The sequence below is a fragment of the Pantherophis guttatus genome, chromosome 10, assembly GCF_059756535.1.
Source record: "Pantherophis guttatus breed Tessera chromosome 10, ASM5975653v1, whole genome shotgun sequence".
Classification (NCBI taxonomy): Eukaryota; Metazoa; Chordata; class Lepidosauria; order Squamata; family Colubridae; genus Pantherophis; species Pantherophis guttatus.
This window is the reverse complement of record NC_142072.1, coordinates 6336565-6354329: the sequence shown is the minus strand read 5'-3', so window position 1 is coordinate 6354329 and position 17765 is coordinate 6336565. Positions and strand designations below refer to the sequence as shown.

The 17765-nt window shown below is 44.3% G+C and overlaps 2 protein-coding genes across 2 annotated transcripts; both read right to left on the bottom strand.

Moving 5' to 3' along the window:
• Window positions 1-1622: 1622 nt before the first annotated feature.
• On the bottom strand, window positions 1623-8025 carry LOC117677871 (phospholipase A2 inhibitor and Ly6/PLAUR domain-containing protein-like). The gene is made up of 6 exons (XM_034438418.3): window positions 7759-8025; window positions 5899-6032; window positions 4652-4768; window positions 3322-3471; window positions 2470-2610; window positions 1623-1904 (listed from the first exon to the last, which is right to left on the bottom strand). The coding sequence occupies exons 2-6, from the start codon at window positions 5945-5947 to the stop codon at window positions 1768-1770; spliced, it is 594 nt and encodes a 197-aa protein (XP_034294309.2). The 5' UTR covers window positions 5948-6032; window positions 7759-8025; the 3' UTR covers window positions 1623-1767.
• Window positions 8026-10199: 2174 nt separating this feature from the next.
• Window positions 10200-15956, bottom strand: LOC148112364 (phospholipase A2 inhibitor and Ly6/PLAUR domain-containing protein-like). The gene is made up of 5 exons (XM_087876354.1): window positions 15755-15956; window positions 14010-14111; window positions 13227-13385; window positions 11760-11900; window positions 10200-10496 (listed from the first exon to the last, which is right to left on the bottom strand). The coding sequence occupies exons 1-5, from the start codon at window positions 15807-15809 to the stop codon at window positions 10282-10284; spliced, it is 672 nt and encodes a 223-aa protein (XP_087732480.1). The 5' UTR covers window positions 15810-15956; the 3' UTR covers window positions 10200-10281.
• Between the last annotated feature and the right edge of the window lie 1809 nt (window positions 15957-17765).

Here is a 17765-nt window from a genome sequence, read left to right as displayed (position 1 = left end):
ATGTTGAGCTGGTCATGCCCACACTGGCCATGCCTACACTGCCCTCCCCACAAGGTCAAACAAAACCCTGATGCAGCCCTCAATGAAATCGAGTTTGATACCCCTGATCTAAGCTATCATTACTTCCCCAAATATGAAGACAGTACATACAATCAAGATCACGTGAAGTGTTAGTACCACTTTATAATATCTTGGTAAGACCACACTAGGAGTATTGCATCGAGTTTTGGTTGCCACAATGTAAAAAAGATGTGGAGACTCTAGAAAGAGTGCAGAGAAGAGCAACAAAGATGATGAGGGGACTGGAGGCTAAAACATATGAGGAACGGTTGCAGGAACTGGGTATGTCTAGTTTAATGAAAAGAAGGACCAGGGGAGACATGATAGCCAGGGGTGGGTTCTACTTATCTTTACTACCAGTTTGCAGCAGGGCTGCGCGCGCGCACACACACACACTCTTCTGCACAAGCACAGAAGCTTCTGCACATGAGCAGGAGCGTTTTGATGACATCGGGGTCGGTGGGTGGAGCCTCCCGCTGGTTTTCCTACCGGTTCTATAGAACCGGTGCAAACCGGGGGGGCAACCCACCACTGATGATAGCAGTCTTCCAATATCTCAGGGGCTGCCCCAAAGAAGAGGGAGTCAAGCTATTCTCCAAAGCACCTGAGGGTAGAACAAGAAGCAACGGGTGGAAACTAATCAAGGAGAGAAGCAACTTAGAACAAAGGAGGAATTTCCTGACAGTGAGAACAATTAATCAGTGGAAAAGCCGAAGAGGTTGCAAAAAAAAAAAAAATGCTTTTAAAAGCCTCTGACGATCAGGCAACTCAGCTGGGATCGCCAGAGGCTTTTAAAGGCATTTTTTTCCCTATAGCCTCTTCGGCTGAAGAGGTTGTAGAAAAAATGCTTTTAAAAGCCACTGACGATCCGAGCTGAGCCATGCGATCATCAGAGGCTTTTTTTTTTTACTTTTAAAAGCATTTTTTCGGCCAAAGAGGTTGTAGAAAAAATGCTTTTAAAAGTTTTAAAAAAAAAAGCCTCTGATGAGGTGGGCAGGGTAAGCAAGCAGCGACCGGGCTGGGAACCGGTTCGGGGGCGTGGCCAGCCAATGTTATTACTGGTTCTCTGAACTACTACAAATTTTTACTACCAGTTCTTATGAACCAGTGCGAACCAGGAGCAACCCACCACTGATAGATAGATAGATAGATAGATAGATAGATAGATAGATAGATAGATAGATAGATAGATAGATAGATTGGAGTAATACAATTCTTCTACTATTGAGTAGTAAATAGAAATAATATAATAGAGAACTACAAAAGCAAAATACCTAAGACGATACGAAATGCTGTAAAATTACCATTAAGGTTATGTAATGTTCAATACATTATGTCTTGACAGGTTTTGTTTTTATATATGTGTGATTGCTTTTTGTGTTGTTTTTAAAGACAAACGGTTTAATAAAAATTATTTAAAAAAAAAAAAACCTGCAGGAGTTTGCAGCGTTTCGCCCTAAATGTGTTTTCCACTTTGCAAAAAAAGTAACCAGAGATGAGTTCCAAAGGGCAGCATATAAACCATCTGGAGGAAGCATTCGAATAATTCAGCAACATCATCGTAAAGAAGCACAACAAGATTTTATTCCGCCATAAAAGAAAAATGAGCTCATTGTTCAAGATAATTAGAACTCTTGTACACACTCGCTCTCTCCTTTCCCGGCTTCTGAAGATGTAAGGGACTAGCCCCTTCGCTCGTTAAATCAATCACTTGGCAGCATGAGAACATGTAACATTCTTCCAAATTTCAGCATACAATCCGGGGATGCCAAATGTGTGTTCCTTATTCCTGCAGGCTTGCTTGGTTCCACAACCACGTTTAGCATAGACGTAGATCTGATTATCTGCAGGAATTAAGGGGGAAATGTCACCTCTGAAGTATCTGAGCTCTCTACGGTCAAGGAGAGAGACCTGTGCCTTGAACATCTGCAAGTAATTCCTGATAAAATCTCGGCAAGTTTTCCACCCCACCCCACCGCCCACGGGATTCTTTTCTACACCTTGTAGTTATTATACCCGGCTTCCAAATGTGGGAAAATGTTTTCTAGCAGCCTGTCTTGGCGATTTGTCCCCATCATGTGGAGTATTGCTTTTCCCTAAATTCAGAACCTCAGGTTTCTTGATCAGTGAAATAAGAGGCATACACCTTGTCAGCTAGGGATCGATTACTCTAGCTAGGAAAGCCAGTAGAACAGGGGTGTCAAACTCAAGGCCTGGGGGCGGGGGGGCAGTGGTGAAATTTTTTTACTACCGGTTCTGTGGTCATGGCTTGTAATATAAATGTATGGATATTTTCTCTTTCAAGGTACAAAAATATTACAAAGGACCTGTTCCCAAGATATTTGGGCTCCTGGAAGATGTGAACCCAATGGCTCCTGTTTCTACTTCTTCGTATCTTGAAGGACTTACCGTTTTGCACAGTCACACTCATGTAAACACACTTGTGCTCCTGGTCATGGCAGTTTAACATCTCTGTGGCTTGACATTCCAGATTCATTGAAAAGCATCCTGGGCATTTCAGTCCATTTCGTGTTTTCTTTGCATCTTCCACTGGGAGAAGCCATCACATAGGTTGGTAAGTGCCATTTAACTCTCAGATGGTTATGTCAACAACTTCAAGGAGGCTTATTATTGGATCCGAGTGGGCTGTACCATGCAGCCCTGAATTAAATCAGACTTCCACTAATCTGCACCTCCCAGATCTCACCATATTCAGATCCACAATCAGATACATGCAAGTGCATAATAGCCATGGGAAACTAAAAACTCAGTTGCCTCTTGGTTCTTGCTCATCACACTAAGCCAATGTGATTCCCAGCCTTAACAACTTTAAGATATATGAACTTCAACTCCCAGAATTCCTCAGCCAGCACACTGGTGAAGTCCACACATCATATGTGTGGATGTTTGGGTGGTTTAGGGGTGGGGAATTGTGGTGGGTGGGAGTGTGTTTGGGGATTATTATGTGTATTGGACCTGGTCTTTGGGTGGTAAGTGAATTTCGTTGTATGGGTATACTGTGTATACACGTACAATGAGAATAAAGTTAATATTATTATTATTAAATGAATTGACTCAATATCAGGAATCAAAAATGTTTTCAGCTACCATTACACAATCCTACACATCCCAGGTTTCCACTTTTGTAAAAAAAATAAATGCTGAATAACCTGAAATTTCATGTAATCAAGAGATCTTGCAAAAGGAGTAACATCCATCAATAAGAATTCAGAAGTTTTGAAAACGAAAATGCTTGCTTACATTTCACAACTCCTTTGTTGCAGAAATCACGGTAGCAGCACTTGGCCGTCCTTCGCTCATGCTTTGAAGGAAACGTGAAACTCGTGGAAAGAGTGGGACAGTTCTTGGTTGGCACGCAACCTTTGAAGGTGGAGAACCATTGATTGTTCTCTGGGGTTGCAAGAGGAAAACAACAAGGCAAGCATCAGAGCTAGAGAAGGTAATGTCTGAAGGAAGATGTTTGGAGATCAGGGCCCTGAGGAATCCATAGGGGAGGGATCAAAAAAGTCAAGATGGCAACCCATATAAACAGGAATGTGTGTTGTGGCCCCCCCAGCAGCCAGTGGAGCTGGCAGAAGACTCGGACAGTGAGGAGGTTGGGGAGGAACATGGGCCAGTCCTGGAGTCTCTGATGAGTGCTCTGCGTCAGAGGCAGAGATGAGGCCAGGGCTGTCCAACAGTTCTCAGTTGCCTTCGAATTGTTGGGTGGACAGGAGCCAAGACGACTGACAGGAGCTCACCCTTTCCATGCAGTGCTAGGACTCGAACTAGAAATAGAGAGAGAGATGAGAGAGAGAGAAAGAGAGGGTAGAGATAAAGATGATAGAAATAGATAGAGATGATAGAGATAGAGATGATAGTGATAGAGAGATAAAGATGATAGAGATAGATAGAGATAGAGATAGAGATAGAGATAGAGATAGAGATAGAGATAGAGATAGAGATAGAGATAGAGATAGAGATAGAGATAGAGATAGAGATGAGAGAGATTGAGATGATAGAGATAGAGATAAAGATAAAGAGGATAGATATAGATATAGAGTTGAGAGAGAGAGAGAGAGAGAGAGATGAGAGAGAGAGATGAGAGAGAGAAAGAGAGAGAGAGATACACCTCTTGTCAGCACGTCAAGATGCATTTATTCTAGTGCTGACATGAGAAGGAGAAGCAAGTGTCTGCAACGGGACGGTTGCCTTTCACCTACTTATTTTAGCTGGAGATAATGTCCCCTAGGAGATGGATGGGAGGGGGGAAATTCTTTGAGTTGGAGCAGTAGATTAGGGGTGAATGATTGGGAAGATGGCCAATGAATGCAGAGGAGTGGGGGAAGGAAGAGGAGGGATTTTGGGTCAGCACCTCAGTGCTGGCTGCATGGAGTCAGTGTAAAAGTTGCTAAATAAAATGGAAGTTTGTTTCAAAAAAGACTTTGTTTGAGACACAATTTATTTGAAGATGGCCTGAAAACCTGACACCTCTCTTCTCCAACATAACCTTTTAATAACCTGGCAACCCTGGTGCTAGACTGGAAGAATTCCAATCCCCTCCAACCCCTCAAAAGGCAAAGACACCCACCAATAATGTTCTCTATGGTAAGGATCAGGCAGGCCTTTTCAGATTTTGGACAATTATACGGGGCTCCAGTACAGGAACTGGTTTTGCTGCTGCATCGTTCACACTGTAAGCCAAGCCCTGGAAGAGAAGATCATTAAAGCAATGGGCAACTGTCCTCCTTGTTCTTGCTGGACAGCAGAAATGTCACCTGACAGCTTCTTGATCATAAATCACATGAAATGGCAGTTTCATCAGGAGCAAAAAGCGAAAAGAAAGCTTCCTCCCTTTGCTCTTTGCATGGTATAGAATTGTGGGGGGGGAAATATATTCTTGAAAGTGAACATTCTACCTCGCCCTAAAACAATCCAGAAATGTGTTGGAGAAGAAGGAGAAGAGATACCCTGTCTTGTAACTTTGAGGGCCTTCTGGTGTTAGGTTTTTATAGGACAGCGTCTGTAGGGTTAACGATAAATATTCTGATTTGTACACAGCCCTCAATGCTTCCAATTGTAAGAACCCAAGGTGGCAAAGTGAGGGAAAATGCTGAAGATATTGGAGACCCACAACTCATCAAACTAGACACCAAAGAATTAGATCAGGGGTCTCCAACCTTGGCAACTTTAAGCCTGGCGGACTTCAACTCCCAGAATTCCGCAGCCAAGGTTGGAGACCCCTGATCTAGATGACAAAACAGTATGCTGTGATATAAAATAAGCACATGATGCCCCTAAACAGTGTTTAAAAACGTCATCCCGCTTCTCTACCACACAGTCTTTCCATCTTGTGGTAACTAGAGATATGTCTTCATAACATATAACTCAGATGGGTTTCAGCAGGCTCTGACCAGTTCTGGAGAACCGGTAGCAGAAATTTTGAGTAGCTCGGAGAACTGGTAGTAAAAATTCTGACTGGCCCCGCCCCCATCTATTCTCTGCCTCCCAAGTCCCAGCTGATTGGGATGAAATGGAAATTTTGCAGTAACCTTCCCCTGGATTGGGGAGGGAATGGAGATTTTACAGTATACTTCCCTTGGAGTGCAGTGGGAATGGAGTTTTCACAGTATCCTTCCTCTGCCATGCCCACCAAGCCACGCCCACAGAACCGGTAGTAAAAAAAATTTGAAACCCACCACTGATATAACTTAAGAGAAAGAGATACTGCTTAAGACGTGCTCCACGTCTGGAGTACTATGTACTATGTACATCTGTACTATGTACGTCTGTACTATGTACTATGTCTGTACTATGAATCAATCCCTGGTAACTTACCAATAGCCAGCAGAAAATCAAAGAGGTAGTAAATCAGCAATATATCCATTCTCTTCAGAACCGGAGAGAATGGAAGGCTGGAGTTGAGGTGGCAACTGCATCAACATCTGGAATCTTCTAGCAGAGGAAACTTCCTGGGTTGGAAAGGATATCAAGGGAAAAGGCAGATTCAAAGCCCCACTTGTAAAACCCATCACTTGCTAAAACTCAACCTGAACTTACGGACCATTATCATACTGAAGGATATTCTAAAGAAGATTCACTCATGCACTTGTCATCTCTTGCATGGACCACTAAAACTTTGCTTTGCGTAGAAGAGCGCTTGGAGATCATTTGGAAACTTCAGTGGGTGTAAAATGCAGTTGCCCATATCTCGTGGGGCAGTTGTGAGGTTGTGGCCATGTCACACTGCTGCTGGGGAAGCTGTGTAGATTGCAAGCTTGTTTCCAGTGAAACTCAAGGTTTTGGTTGCCACCATCAAGCCCTACATGGCCTACAACGGGAGCATCAAACTCGATTTCATTGAGGACCGCATCAGGGTTGAGTTTGACCTCAGGGGAGCTGGAAGGGCGCGGACGGGGTGGGCAAGGCCAACTCAATATCACTGGTGTCGGGGGCACCTGTGGGGGGGATCCATTGTCTCCAACAGAGGAAGGCAAGACCAGGGAGAGCACCAAACCCTTGTCCTCCAGAGCAGGGGTCTCCAACCTTGGCAACTTTAAGACTTGTGGACTTCAAGTCCCAGAGTTCTGGAAGTTGAAGTCCACAAGTCTTAAAGTTGTCAAAGTTGGAGACCCCTGCTCCAGAGGAGACTTGCCATCTGCTGGTGGCCAAGTGCTAAGGTGGGACTTCTCTTCCTTCCTTCCTTCCTTCCTTCCTTCCTTCCTTCCTTCCTTCCTTCCTTCCTTCCTTCCTTTTCTTCTTTTTCCTTCCCTCTTCCTTCTCCTTTCTTCTTCCTTCCCCTCCTTCCTTCTTTTTCTTTCCTTGCTCTCTTCCCATCTTCCCATCTTTTTTTCCTTCCCTCTTCCTTCTCCTTTCTTCTTCCTTCCCCTCCTTCCTTCTTTTTCCTTCCTTGCTCTCTTCCCATCTTCCCATCTTTTTCTTTGTCTTTCCTCTTTCCCTTTCTCCTTTCCTTTCCCTTCTTGGATGCTCAAATGCAAAAGGGGAAACATTTCTCCTTTTGGTTTGGTTTGCTTTCAGTTTGTTTTGCTAGCCCTCTGCCAGCAAAAACGGGGCCCAAGCAGGGCCCTCCCGAACTCCGTTTTTGCTGGCAGAAGCACCGTGGGCCGGTCCTTTGCTGTTTCCAGGGCGGCCCCACAGGCGAGATCTAAGCACCGCATGGACTGGATCCAGGCGGCACGCCTTGAGTTTGTCACCCCTAGCCTACAGATTTAAGATACGTCTTTCCCATAGTCTTATCAACCAGGTATGTCCCCTATTAGAGACACAGTGGCTCAGTGGCTAAGACACTGAGTTTTTCAATCAAAAGGTCAGCAGTTCAGCAGTTCGAATCCCTAGTGCCGCGTAATGGGGTGAGCTCCAGTTACTTGTCCCAGCTTCTGCCAACCTAGCAGTTCGAAAGCACGTAAAAAATGCAAGTAGAAAAATAGGGACCACCTTTGGTGGGAAAGTAACAGCGTTCCGTGTGCCTTTGGCGTTTAGTCATGCCGGCCACATGACCACAGAGACGTCTTCGGACAGCGCTGGCTCTTCGGCTTTGAAACGGAGATAAGCACCATTCCCTAGATTCGGGAACAACTAGCACATATGTGCAAGGAGAAACTTTACTTATGTCCCCTATTATTAGGTGGTGAGTGACACAACCACTATTCACAATGTTTAGGATTTAACCCTGCTTACCTGAAAGTCAGACCAATTGAATTCTTTGGGATTTACTCCTAAGCCAGCACACTCTAGTCAAGGATGTCAGTTACATGAACTTCTTTCAATAATTTGGGCATCAGATATGGAACCATGCAAGCCATTACTGATCCAAAGTTATATACCCATTGCATGCCACCAGTTAAATGTTCTCTAGGAGCTCGTTTACATTTCGGTGCTGAAAGATATTTCTCTTAATTCTTCTTATCACTGTCTTTCTTAGGTTAAGGTAAATAACACACTCTATTAGAAGTGGGGGGAAATATTATTGGCTAACACAATTATGACAGCAGTGGCTTGTTCCACCAACCACAGGGTAGGTCAGAGTTCTGTGTCCACTCTTCGTTGACTGTTATTTCTGTGGTCATAAAGCAAGTTCCAGAATCAAGTTGTACCCGTCTGACACCAACTTGGGATTCCTGCATCACTCATCTTTGACTCCAGATCCTCAGCCTTAAACCTAGACAACTTGACAGTATGAGCAGCTGATTGGTCCCAGAGCCTCAGGTTTCCTTCCTGCCACCCAAAACAGCCATCCCACCTCATTCCATAACCAACTTGACTCTGGTGCACCCATGCCAATAAGGAACTAACTGTAGTGATTTGTGTAGGTAAGCTGTCATTTGGGAGGAGTTATGAGATAACATTTGCCCTTTGAAAGGGGAAGATGTGGATGAAAGCCCACCATTAAATCCTTTAGAAATCCACCTATCTTGGGAGGCTTTATATGAGGTCAAAGTCAAAATGCTCAAAAACTGAGAAGTGAGCAGATTTGAGCATTATCAACGGATGAACCTCAGGCCCGAAGAGGAAATGATGGGTGTCACAGATCCTTCCTCAAATGTAGTTTTTGATTCAGGAACTCTCGTGTATTCCTGGCATATTTCGTCATTAGGTTATTTCCAGAAAGTGCAATGATTGCTTTTTGATTACGGGATGACTGAGAATTTATCTTAGTTTAGACTAATAGTTCACATATTGGACATAAACTGTTTCAACCCCTCCTCTCAGAATGCTTCTATAGGGCATTGCATGCCAAAACAACTAGACACAAAGACAGTTTTTTCCCGTCATATCATTACTCTGTTGAATACCTAATTCATTACTCTGTTGAATACCTACAGTACTGTCTTATGTCTAAGGATATTTACCAATGTAGTATACCTGTATTACTATTATCCTTCTAATCTTTTCTACTATCTTCTCCTATCGGTATCTTATGATTATATTATTTGTTCGTTGTTTGTCTCCAAAGTTATGCCAACTTCCTTGTGTGTCCAATCACACTTGGCCAATAAAGAATTCTATTCTATTCTATTCTATTCTATTCTATTCTATTCTATTCTATTCTATTCTATTCTATTCTATTCTATTCTATTCCATTCCATTCCATTCCATTCCATTCCACTCCACTCCACTCCACTCCACTCCTCCACTCCACTCCACTCCACTCCATTCTATTCTATTCTATTCTATTCTATTCTATTCTATTCTATTCTATTCTATTCTATTCTATTCTATTCTATTCTATTCTATTCTATTCCATTCCATTCCATTCCACTCCACTCCACTCCACTCCACTCCACTCCATTCCATTCCATTCCATTCCATTCCATTCCATTCCATTCCATTCTATTCTATTCTATTCTATTCTATTCTATTCTTTCCATCCAATTTAATTCTGTCTTCTCTGAAAGTATTATCGTAAGAAGAGATAGTAAGGATCTTAGTAGCCTCCTCAAACTATGTTCCACATGATTTTCTAAGTTTCTTCCTTCTTGGAAAATTACTGTGTAACATTGGAAATTGCTCCATTCTGGACTGTAGTTTAGTGCTCATATGACACAACTGGCTGAAATTATCCCAGGATTAAAAGTTTCCCCTGATCACATTAGGTTTTGGTGGTTGTATAACATATTAATCCCACCCCATATCTAGCGTGGCATGTTAGGGAAACCCATCCAGTAAGTTTTGAAGAGGAGACCTCAATTTAAAAATACTTATTTCCTTATTTGATTTCTATGCTACCAATCTCACCTAGAAAATATTTCTAAAGGTTTTATCCAAGGTAGATTCCTCATAACCTTTATGTTGCTAAGTGATTGATTATTCTCCAATTATTTACTGGTAGTCCTTGAGGACTGGAGAATAATTTATTAAGATGATTTGAGATCCATGCCAGAAATCCTGTGTATTTTCCCCAAAGTTTTATAGAATATTGTTTTATAGAATAATCAAGAGGACACTCTACTAATCCAACGAAGGATAGGGGAAATTAGGAAATGTATTTGTAAGAAAAAGAGAATAAAAGAGAGAATGTGGTGTCAGAAAGACTGGAGAATTATAGAGACCAAGTATTATTGTTTAAATAAATGCCTTCATTCCTTCTCCCACTTTGTTTGAAAGACTAGTAGACCTCATGGATGAAAAAAACCTGAAAATTTTATTTGCAATTCTGGACGTTGGCCTTTTTATCAAGCACAGAGGAGGAACCAGATGACTTCACGAGAGGTTCTGGACGAAGAGGACTCCAGCAAGGGATGAAAAAATGACGGCTGAGGAAGAAATCACACCCCACACACCCCTGTCGGTGCAAGCTGCTTTCACACTCAGTTTATATATCTTCCCCCCAAATGGTACCAGGTCGTTCTGTTGCAAGCTGCAGGCATTCGGGGTTGCACAGCCCTTGATGGCAAAGGATTGATTTGTAGATTTTTCTGCAACGAGAAAAATAAGCAGAGCTAATTTGTGCAAACATGGGAATAATAATAATAATAATAATAATAATAATAATAATAATAATAATAATAATAATTTTATTTCTATACCGCCCTTCTCCCGAAGGACTCAGGGCGGTGTACAGCCTGATTAAAAGCACAAAGACAGACAAAATTTAAAAATTATTAAAATTATTAAATAATTGGCTCAATTATAAAACCCCCAAATTTAAAATCCCACATTTAAAACCAATTAAAATCTTTACATTGATAGCCCGGCCTGGCGGAACAACAAGGTTTTGAGGGCACAGCGAAATACACGGAGGTCGGAGATCTTACGCATTTCTGGGGGCAGTTCATTCCAAAGGGCAGGGGCTCCTGCAGAGAAGGCCCTCCCCCTGGGTGTTGCCAGCCGACATAATTTGGCCGATGGCACCCTGAGGAGACCCTCTCTGTGGGAGCGGACTGGCCGGTGGGAGGCTACTGGTGGCAGAAGACGGTCTCGAAGGTACCCTGGTCCAATGCCATGGAGCGCTTTAAAGGTGGTGACCAACACCTTGAATCGCACCCGGAAGACCACTGGGAGCCAGTGCAGCTGGCGCAGGAGGGGTGTCACATGGGCACAACGAGTTGCACCCATAACCACCCGTGCGGCTGCATTCTAGACCAGCTGGAGCCTCCGGGTGCTTTTCAAGGGGAGCCCCATGTAGAGAGCATTACAGTAGTCCAGTCGGGAGGTGACAAGGGCGTGAGTGACCGTGCGCAAGGCGTCGCGATCCAGAATCACTTTTGCATGGGGAATTGTGGAATTGGAGTTGGTTCACACATGCAAGTTCAACTCCAGAGTATTGTCTTGCACATGCAAATCAAACAACACTGAACTTCCTAAGTAGATTCTTTCATTTTACCCTACAACGAGGGTGGGAAACTATGGCCCTTTTACAGATTAAGAAAATTGGAAGGGACTTTATAGGTCATCTAGTCCAACCCCCCACCCAAGCAGGCGACCCTACACCATTTTTGACAAATGGCAGTCCAGTTTCTTCTTGAAAGCCTCCAGGGATGAAGCTCCCACAACCTCCGTAGGCAACTTCTGTTCCATTGACTGATTGTTGTCACTGTCAGAAAATGCATTGTAGGATTGCATTGTGGACCTTAACTCCCAGAATTCCTGAGCCAGCCATGCTTTAAGGATCATGGTGCGATTCTAGCCAATGTGTTGGGGGAAGGGTTGGATGGGTGATGAAATAATTGAAGAAATACCAATAGATTCTCCTGCGAGAGTAATGCATTTCTCCTGAGTTCCGTTGCAGGCAATGTGACTTTTGATTTCACACTCCTTCTGATTGTAGCTTTCACAGGCTGGGCAAGACACCCCGTTTCCCAAAGTACCAACTGGGGGAACTGTAAAGCAAGATAGATTTCATCTTAGCATCCAAGTGACAAAGAATATCAAGGGATCTGTTGGGGGTACAACAGGAGTGAAATTCAGTAGCTTCTGACAGGTTCTGGAGAACCGGTAGTGGAAATTTTGAGTAGTTCAGAGAACCGGCAAATACCACCTCTGGCTGGTCCCAGAGTAGGGTGGGAATGTTGATTTTGCAGTATCCTTCCCCTGCCACGTCCACCAAGCCATGCCCACAAGTAACGCCATACCCACCAAGCCACGCCCACAGAACCAGTAGTAAAAAAAAATTGAATTTCACCACTGGGGTACAGTGTCAAAAAAATCAGGATTGCCACCATAATCACACAACACTGTTAGTTCTGATAGTGTAGCCTGGTACTATTTTGAATGTTTTGATACTATCAATACTACCCTTAGACCAGGGGTGAAATCCGGCAGGTTCTGACAGGTTCTGGAGAACTGGTAGCGGAAATTTTGAGTAGTTTGGAGAACCAGCAAATACCACCTCTGGCTGGCCCCAGAGTGGGGTGGGAATGGAGATTTTGCAGTATCCTTCCCCTGCCACGCCCATCAAGCCATGCCCACCAAGCCACACCACACCACGCCCACCAAGTCATGCCCACAGAACTGGTAGTAAAAAAATTTGGATTTCACCATTGTCTTAGACACCATGAGGGATACGCATCCTGTACCACTAAGTCAACTATTGGCTTAAAAATATATTTTTCCCTTACACTTTTAAATAGGACTAGCCGATAACCCAGCGTTGCCCAGGTATTTATTTATCCCAATCTGCCTTACCAAAGGGAGCCCCCTTATGGAGTACTATGAAGCCATTACCATTGCAACTCCATTAGGCTGTACAGTAGAAGCCATTTTAAGGCACAACAGGCTGTATCTTAACAGAACTTGAATCCAAAATGCACACTATCACCGTCAAAAGTACTGTGATTTGACACTATAGATATAATTCATTCCTTTTCATTTCAGCAGCCCAGGCATTCCAAAATTATGCTGGAACACACACACACACACACACACACACACACACACACACACACCCCTAGGGAGCTAGGGGTGTCTTACCCCCACAGTATTTTTTTCCAGATATTAGGTCATCTGTGTACCAAGTTTGGTTGAAATTGCTCGAGGCGTTCCAGAGGTATGCTGGAATACACCCAGATCCCCCCCCAAACACACACATCCATATATATACATTACATAAAGGAATAGAATTCTTACGTTATAGTTTCCTCTTTTAAACAAAATAATTCTTTTTTTTTTTTTTAAAGGAACAGTTCCCAAGCTCAGGAAATACCCACCACTTAGACTTAACCCTTCATTGCACATATTTGTTGAGCAACAGGCCATATTGCTTTGGATGTGACGTCCAGCAGCTGTGGTCAAGGTGAAGGCCAGAGGTCTACAATACTTTGGGTCAATGCATCCTTTGTATGATCCACTGGGACTGACACTTCCACCTGGGAAGAATGAATGAAAAGCAGATAGAGAAGAACAGAGCTATCCCATTGGATTTGGTAACAGACCACCTCAACCCTTCTTAGCTAAAGATTCCACTGAGTATTCTTTATTTATTTGAGTTTCATCCCAACTTTATTACTTTATAAGTAACTCAGGGCAGTGAACATCCTATTTCCTACTCCTATTTTCCCCACAACCACCCTGTGAGTTCAGCTAAAAGAGATCGATTGGCCCAAAATTTCCTAGTGCAGGGGTCTCCAACCATGGCAACTTTAAGCCTGGTGGACTTTAACTCCCAGAATTCCCCAGCCAGCTGGCTGGGGAATTCTGGGAGTTAAAGTCCACCAGACTTAAAATTGCCAAGGTTGGAGACCCCTGTCCTAGTGGACTCTCATGTCTAAATCAGGATTAGAACTCACCATCTGCTGGTGATTGGCTCAAACTCACCCAACCAGCTTTCATGCCTAAGGCGGGACTAGAACTCACCGTCTCCTGGTGATTGTCCCAAAGTCCTCCAGCCAATTTAAGACAGGGCTAGAATTTACGGGTTTTTAGGCCAGCACCTTAACCACTGCACCAAACTGGCTCTATGCATGGCATCCGATGAGACCCAGCACTCTTACCCAGTGTGTTGACTTCTGCCAAAGTAACACAAGCAAGATCTATGCAATTAGCTCCACATTTGCTTCCAAGAGCACATGAAACACAGGTTACATTGACCGCTCCTGGAGAGAGAGAGAGAGAGAGAGAGAAAATGTATGTTATTGCGGGTGGGGGGTGGAAATTGAGATGCTTCTCTGCTACAGACCCAAACAGGCCTTGATCTTTGGACCACTGGAAGCTTTCAAGAAGAGACTGGACCGCCATCTGTCATAAATGCTGTAAGGTCTCCTGCTTAGGCAGTGGGGGGCGGGGGTTGGACGAGATGACCTACAAGGTCCCTTCCAAACCTCTTAATCTGTTAAATTGGAAATGTCCACTCAAGAGGGCAGCTCTGATAACTTCCCCGCTATTTTTTTCTTTCCTTCTTCCTCTCCTGGTGTTTGCCTACATATATGAGGTGCTGGTTCTACCAGCAAGAAACAAAAGAACAGCAGAGGCAGAGGTGGGTTTCAGCAGGTTCTGACCAGTTCTGGAGAACCGGTAGCGGAAATTTGGCGTAGTTTGAACAACCGGTAAATACCACCTCTGACTGGCCCCGTCCCCATCTATTCTCTGCCTCCTGAGTCCCAGTTGATTGGGAGGAAATGGGGATTTTGTAGTAACCATCCCCTGGAATGGGGAGGGAATGGAGATTTGACAGTATCCTTCCCATGCCATGCCCACCAAGCCACGCCCACCAAGCCACGCCCACAGAACCGGTAGTCAAAAAAAATTGAAACCCACCACTGAGCAGAGGCAATCCTTGACTTACGACCACAATTAAGAGCAGAATTTCCACTGCTATGCAAGGCAGTTATTAAGTGAATTGTGGCTGTCCCCACCCCCACCCCTTTTTTTTAGCCACGGTTCTTAACCAAACCACTGCAGTTATTAAGCGAATCGCCTGGTCATTCAGTCAATCCAATGACCGCCCCATTGATCGTTTGTCGGAAATCATCTGGGAAGGTCACAAATGGGGATCAGTTTACCCTGGGATGCTGCAACGTTCACAAATGCATGCACCCCAAATTTGATCATGTGACTGCGGGGAGGCTGGGACAGCCGTAGGTGCAAGGATTGGATGTCTAAGTCACATTTTTCGGTGCCTTTGCAACTTCGAACGATCCCTAAACGAAGGGTGTACGCTAGAACTGCATTTACTTGATGCCTGTAATCAGGTGGTAGAATTCAATTTTTTTTTACAACCGGTTATGTGGGTGTGTCTTGGTGGGCGTAGCTTGGTGGGAGTGGCTTGGTGGGTGTGGCAGGAGAAGGATATTGCAAAATCCCCATTCCCTCCCCACTCCAGGAGAAGGATACTGCAAAATCCCCATTCCCTCCCCACTCCAGGAGAAGGATACTGCAAAATCCCCATTCCCTCCCCACTCCAGGAGAAGGATACTGCAAAATCCCCATTTCCTCCCCACTCCAGGAGAAGGATACTGCAAAATCCCCATTCCCTCCCCACTCCAGGAGAAGGATACTGCAAAATCCCCATTTCCTCCCGATCAGCTGGGACTCGGGAGGCAGAGAATAGATGGGGGCGGGGCCAGTCAGAGGTGGGTTTTACCGGTTCTCCGAATTACTCAAAATTTCCAATACCGGTTCTCCAGAACCTGTCAGAACCTGCTGGATTTCACCCCTGCCTGTAACCCATTTGTAACCCTCTGCCCAGGAATTCACACATCTAGCACAAACCCAAAAATTCAGGGTTGAAAGGACTCACCGAGGACCCAAGGGAGGAGAATAGAAATAAGGCACAGGATCAAATCTCTCTTCATGGTTTCTTGGGGAGAGAACAAACAAAGCTGGACTCAACCGCAGCTCCAATGGGGAATGTTTTCTGTTGCGTGAAGAAACAAATATTTCATCCATTGGCTTCACGTCAGGACTTTCATCTTACAAAACCGTATGGTTTTGCTTTGCTTCGGTTGTAAAACGAAGACGTGCAAGAGGAATGATAACTAAGTCACCCTTGAATTAAAAGTGGCCTCTAAAATGTGCCACATCATTTCACAATCACTGGGAGAATAAAAATCAGGGCTGATGAGTGCTATTGTATGATGGACGGATGGTTTGTTTATTTGTAAAATTTATTATCTCGCCCAGTCTTGCCACATGGTAAACCTGGCTGGTTGAATAATTTCTGGCTAGCGTAAAATGTCAAAGAGAGCTTCCAGGTTTAAAGAGTCCAATTGTGAGTGTTGAGGTCCAAGAACTTTCAATAAAGAAGGGTGGGGAATTGCCACATATTTTAAATAAGTTGTCTGTCCGAGTTTTACATTTTCTATTGTTCGGGTAGAAGTATGCAAACCGATTGAATTCACTTTGCGCTGTCTACCCTCATTTATTTAGCCCTGGACCAGTTCAGGTTTGAAAATCATGTGACACCTCTCCTGCGTGAGCTGCATTGGCTTCCAGTGGTCTTCCGGGTGCGCTTCAAGGTGTTGGTTACCACCTTTAAAGCGCTCCATGGCATAGGACCTGGGTATTTGCGGGACCGCCTTCTGCCGCCAATAGACTCCCACCGACCAGTACGCTCCCACAGAGAGGGACTCCTCAGGGTGCCATCAGCCAGGCAATGTCGGCTGGCGACCCCCAGGGGGAGGGCCTTCTCTGTGGCAGCTCCTGCCCTCTGGAACGATTTGCCCCCGGAGATACGAAGGATATCGGAACTCCGGGCCTTTCGCCGTGCCCTAAAATTTTTTCTTTTCCATTAAGCAGGGCTGGCGTGAACCCCCTCCCCCCTTTTTTTTAGCTTTTAAAATTGTCAATGGGTTTTAGTTTGAATGTTTTAAATTTTGGGCCAAAGTCATGTAATTCTTTTAAAAATTTTAAATTTTGTATTGGTATGTGTTTTAGTTCTGGCTGTGCACCCTCCTGAGTAGGAGAAGGGCGGTATACAAATTGAATAAAATAAATAAATCAATCAATAAATAAAATCCCACAAGGAAATTTACAAATTTATCTCTAACCATTTAGAAATCCACCTACAAAATAATTTGGCAGCTTTTGAAATAACACTAATCTGGATGTGGGAAACAGAAACAAGGAGAGAAAAGAAATAACACAAGAGAGTGGACGTCTACCGTTTATGCTGACAAACGAGAGAAATTCATCACAACTTACCTACAAATCTGAGATCCGAAAGACGCGACTCATTCCAGTTCAAGCCCTCTCTTTTCCCTTTTTATAGACCTGATGATGGATTTGCTTAGGAAAATTATTCCCCAACTAATAACATGCCAGATTAGTTCCTGATAACATACAAATGTGTTTAGACTTTGCCACTTCTGACCGCCAAGAATATTGTTCCAAATAAAACAATAGTTCTCACGCATGAAGGCAAAAATACAGGTCCCCAGAATAATGTTGCAGGATCAGGGGTGGGCTGCTAGGGGTTCATAGAGGTTCGGGAGAACCTCTAGCTAAGATTCTGTGCAGTTCGGAGAACCCCCAAATACTACTCCTGGCTGGCCCTGCCCATCGTGCCCCGCCCATCCCAGGAGTCCCCACATGGTCCACATTGGATGCAGGTAAGTGCAGGGCGTGCGCAGAGGCTCAGGGAGGGCAAAAGAAAAGGCCTACCGAAAGTTCTGGCCTCCAGAGGGCCTCCAGAGCCTGGGGAGGCCATTTATGCCCTCCCAGAGGCTTGAGGAAAGCCTCCAGAGCCCGGGGAGGGCAAAAACGCCCCCCTCCCCCATGGTGCAGGAGGCCAACTAGGCCACGCACACCAT

What these genes read in the sequence shown, in the direction of transcription:
- LOC117677871 (XM_034438418.3), bottom strand. Translation starts at nt 5,947, where the DNA reads ATGGATATATTGCTGATTTACTACCTCTTTGATTTTCTGCTGGCTATT. An exon ending in TGATTTTCTGCTGGCTATTG is followed by an intron (nt 4,769 to 5,898) that starts GTAAGTTACCAG and finishes CTTCTCTTCCAG; the next exon opens with GGCTTGGCTTACAGTGTGAA. An exon ending in CAACAAAGGAGTTGTGAAAT is followed by an intron (nt 2,611 to 3,321) that starts GTAAGCAAGCAT and finishes GGCTTCTCCCAG; the next exon opens with TGGAAGATGCAAAGAAAACA.
- LOC148112364 (XM_087876354.1), bottom strand. Translation starts at nt 15,809, where the DNA reads ATGAAGAGAGATTTGATCCTGTGCCTTATTTCTATTCTCCTCCCTTGG. An exon ending in GGCAGAAGTCAACACACTGG is followed by an intron (nt 13,386 to 14,009) that starts GTAAGAGTGCTG and finishes CATTCTTCCCAG; the next exon opens with GTGGAAGTGTCAGTCCCAGT. An exon ending in TCTCGCAGGAGAATCTATTG is followed by an intron (nt 10,497 to 11,759) that starts GTATTTCTTCAA and finishes TTCTCGTTGCAG; the next exon opens with AAAAATCTACAAATCAATCC.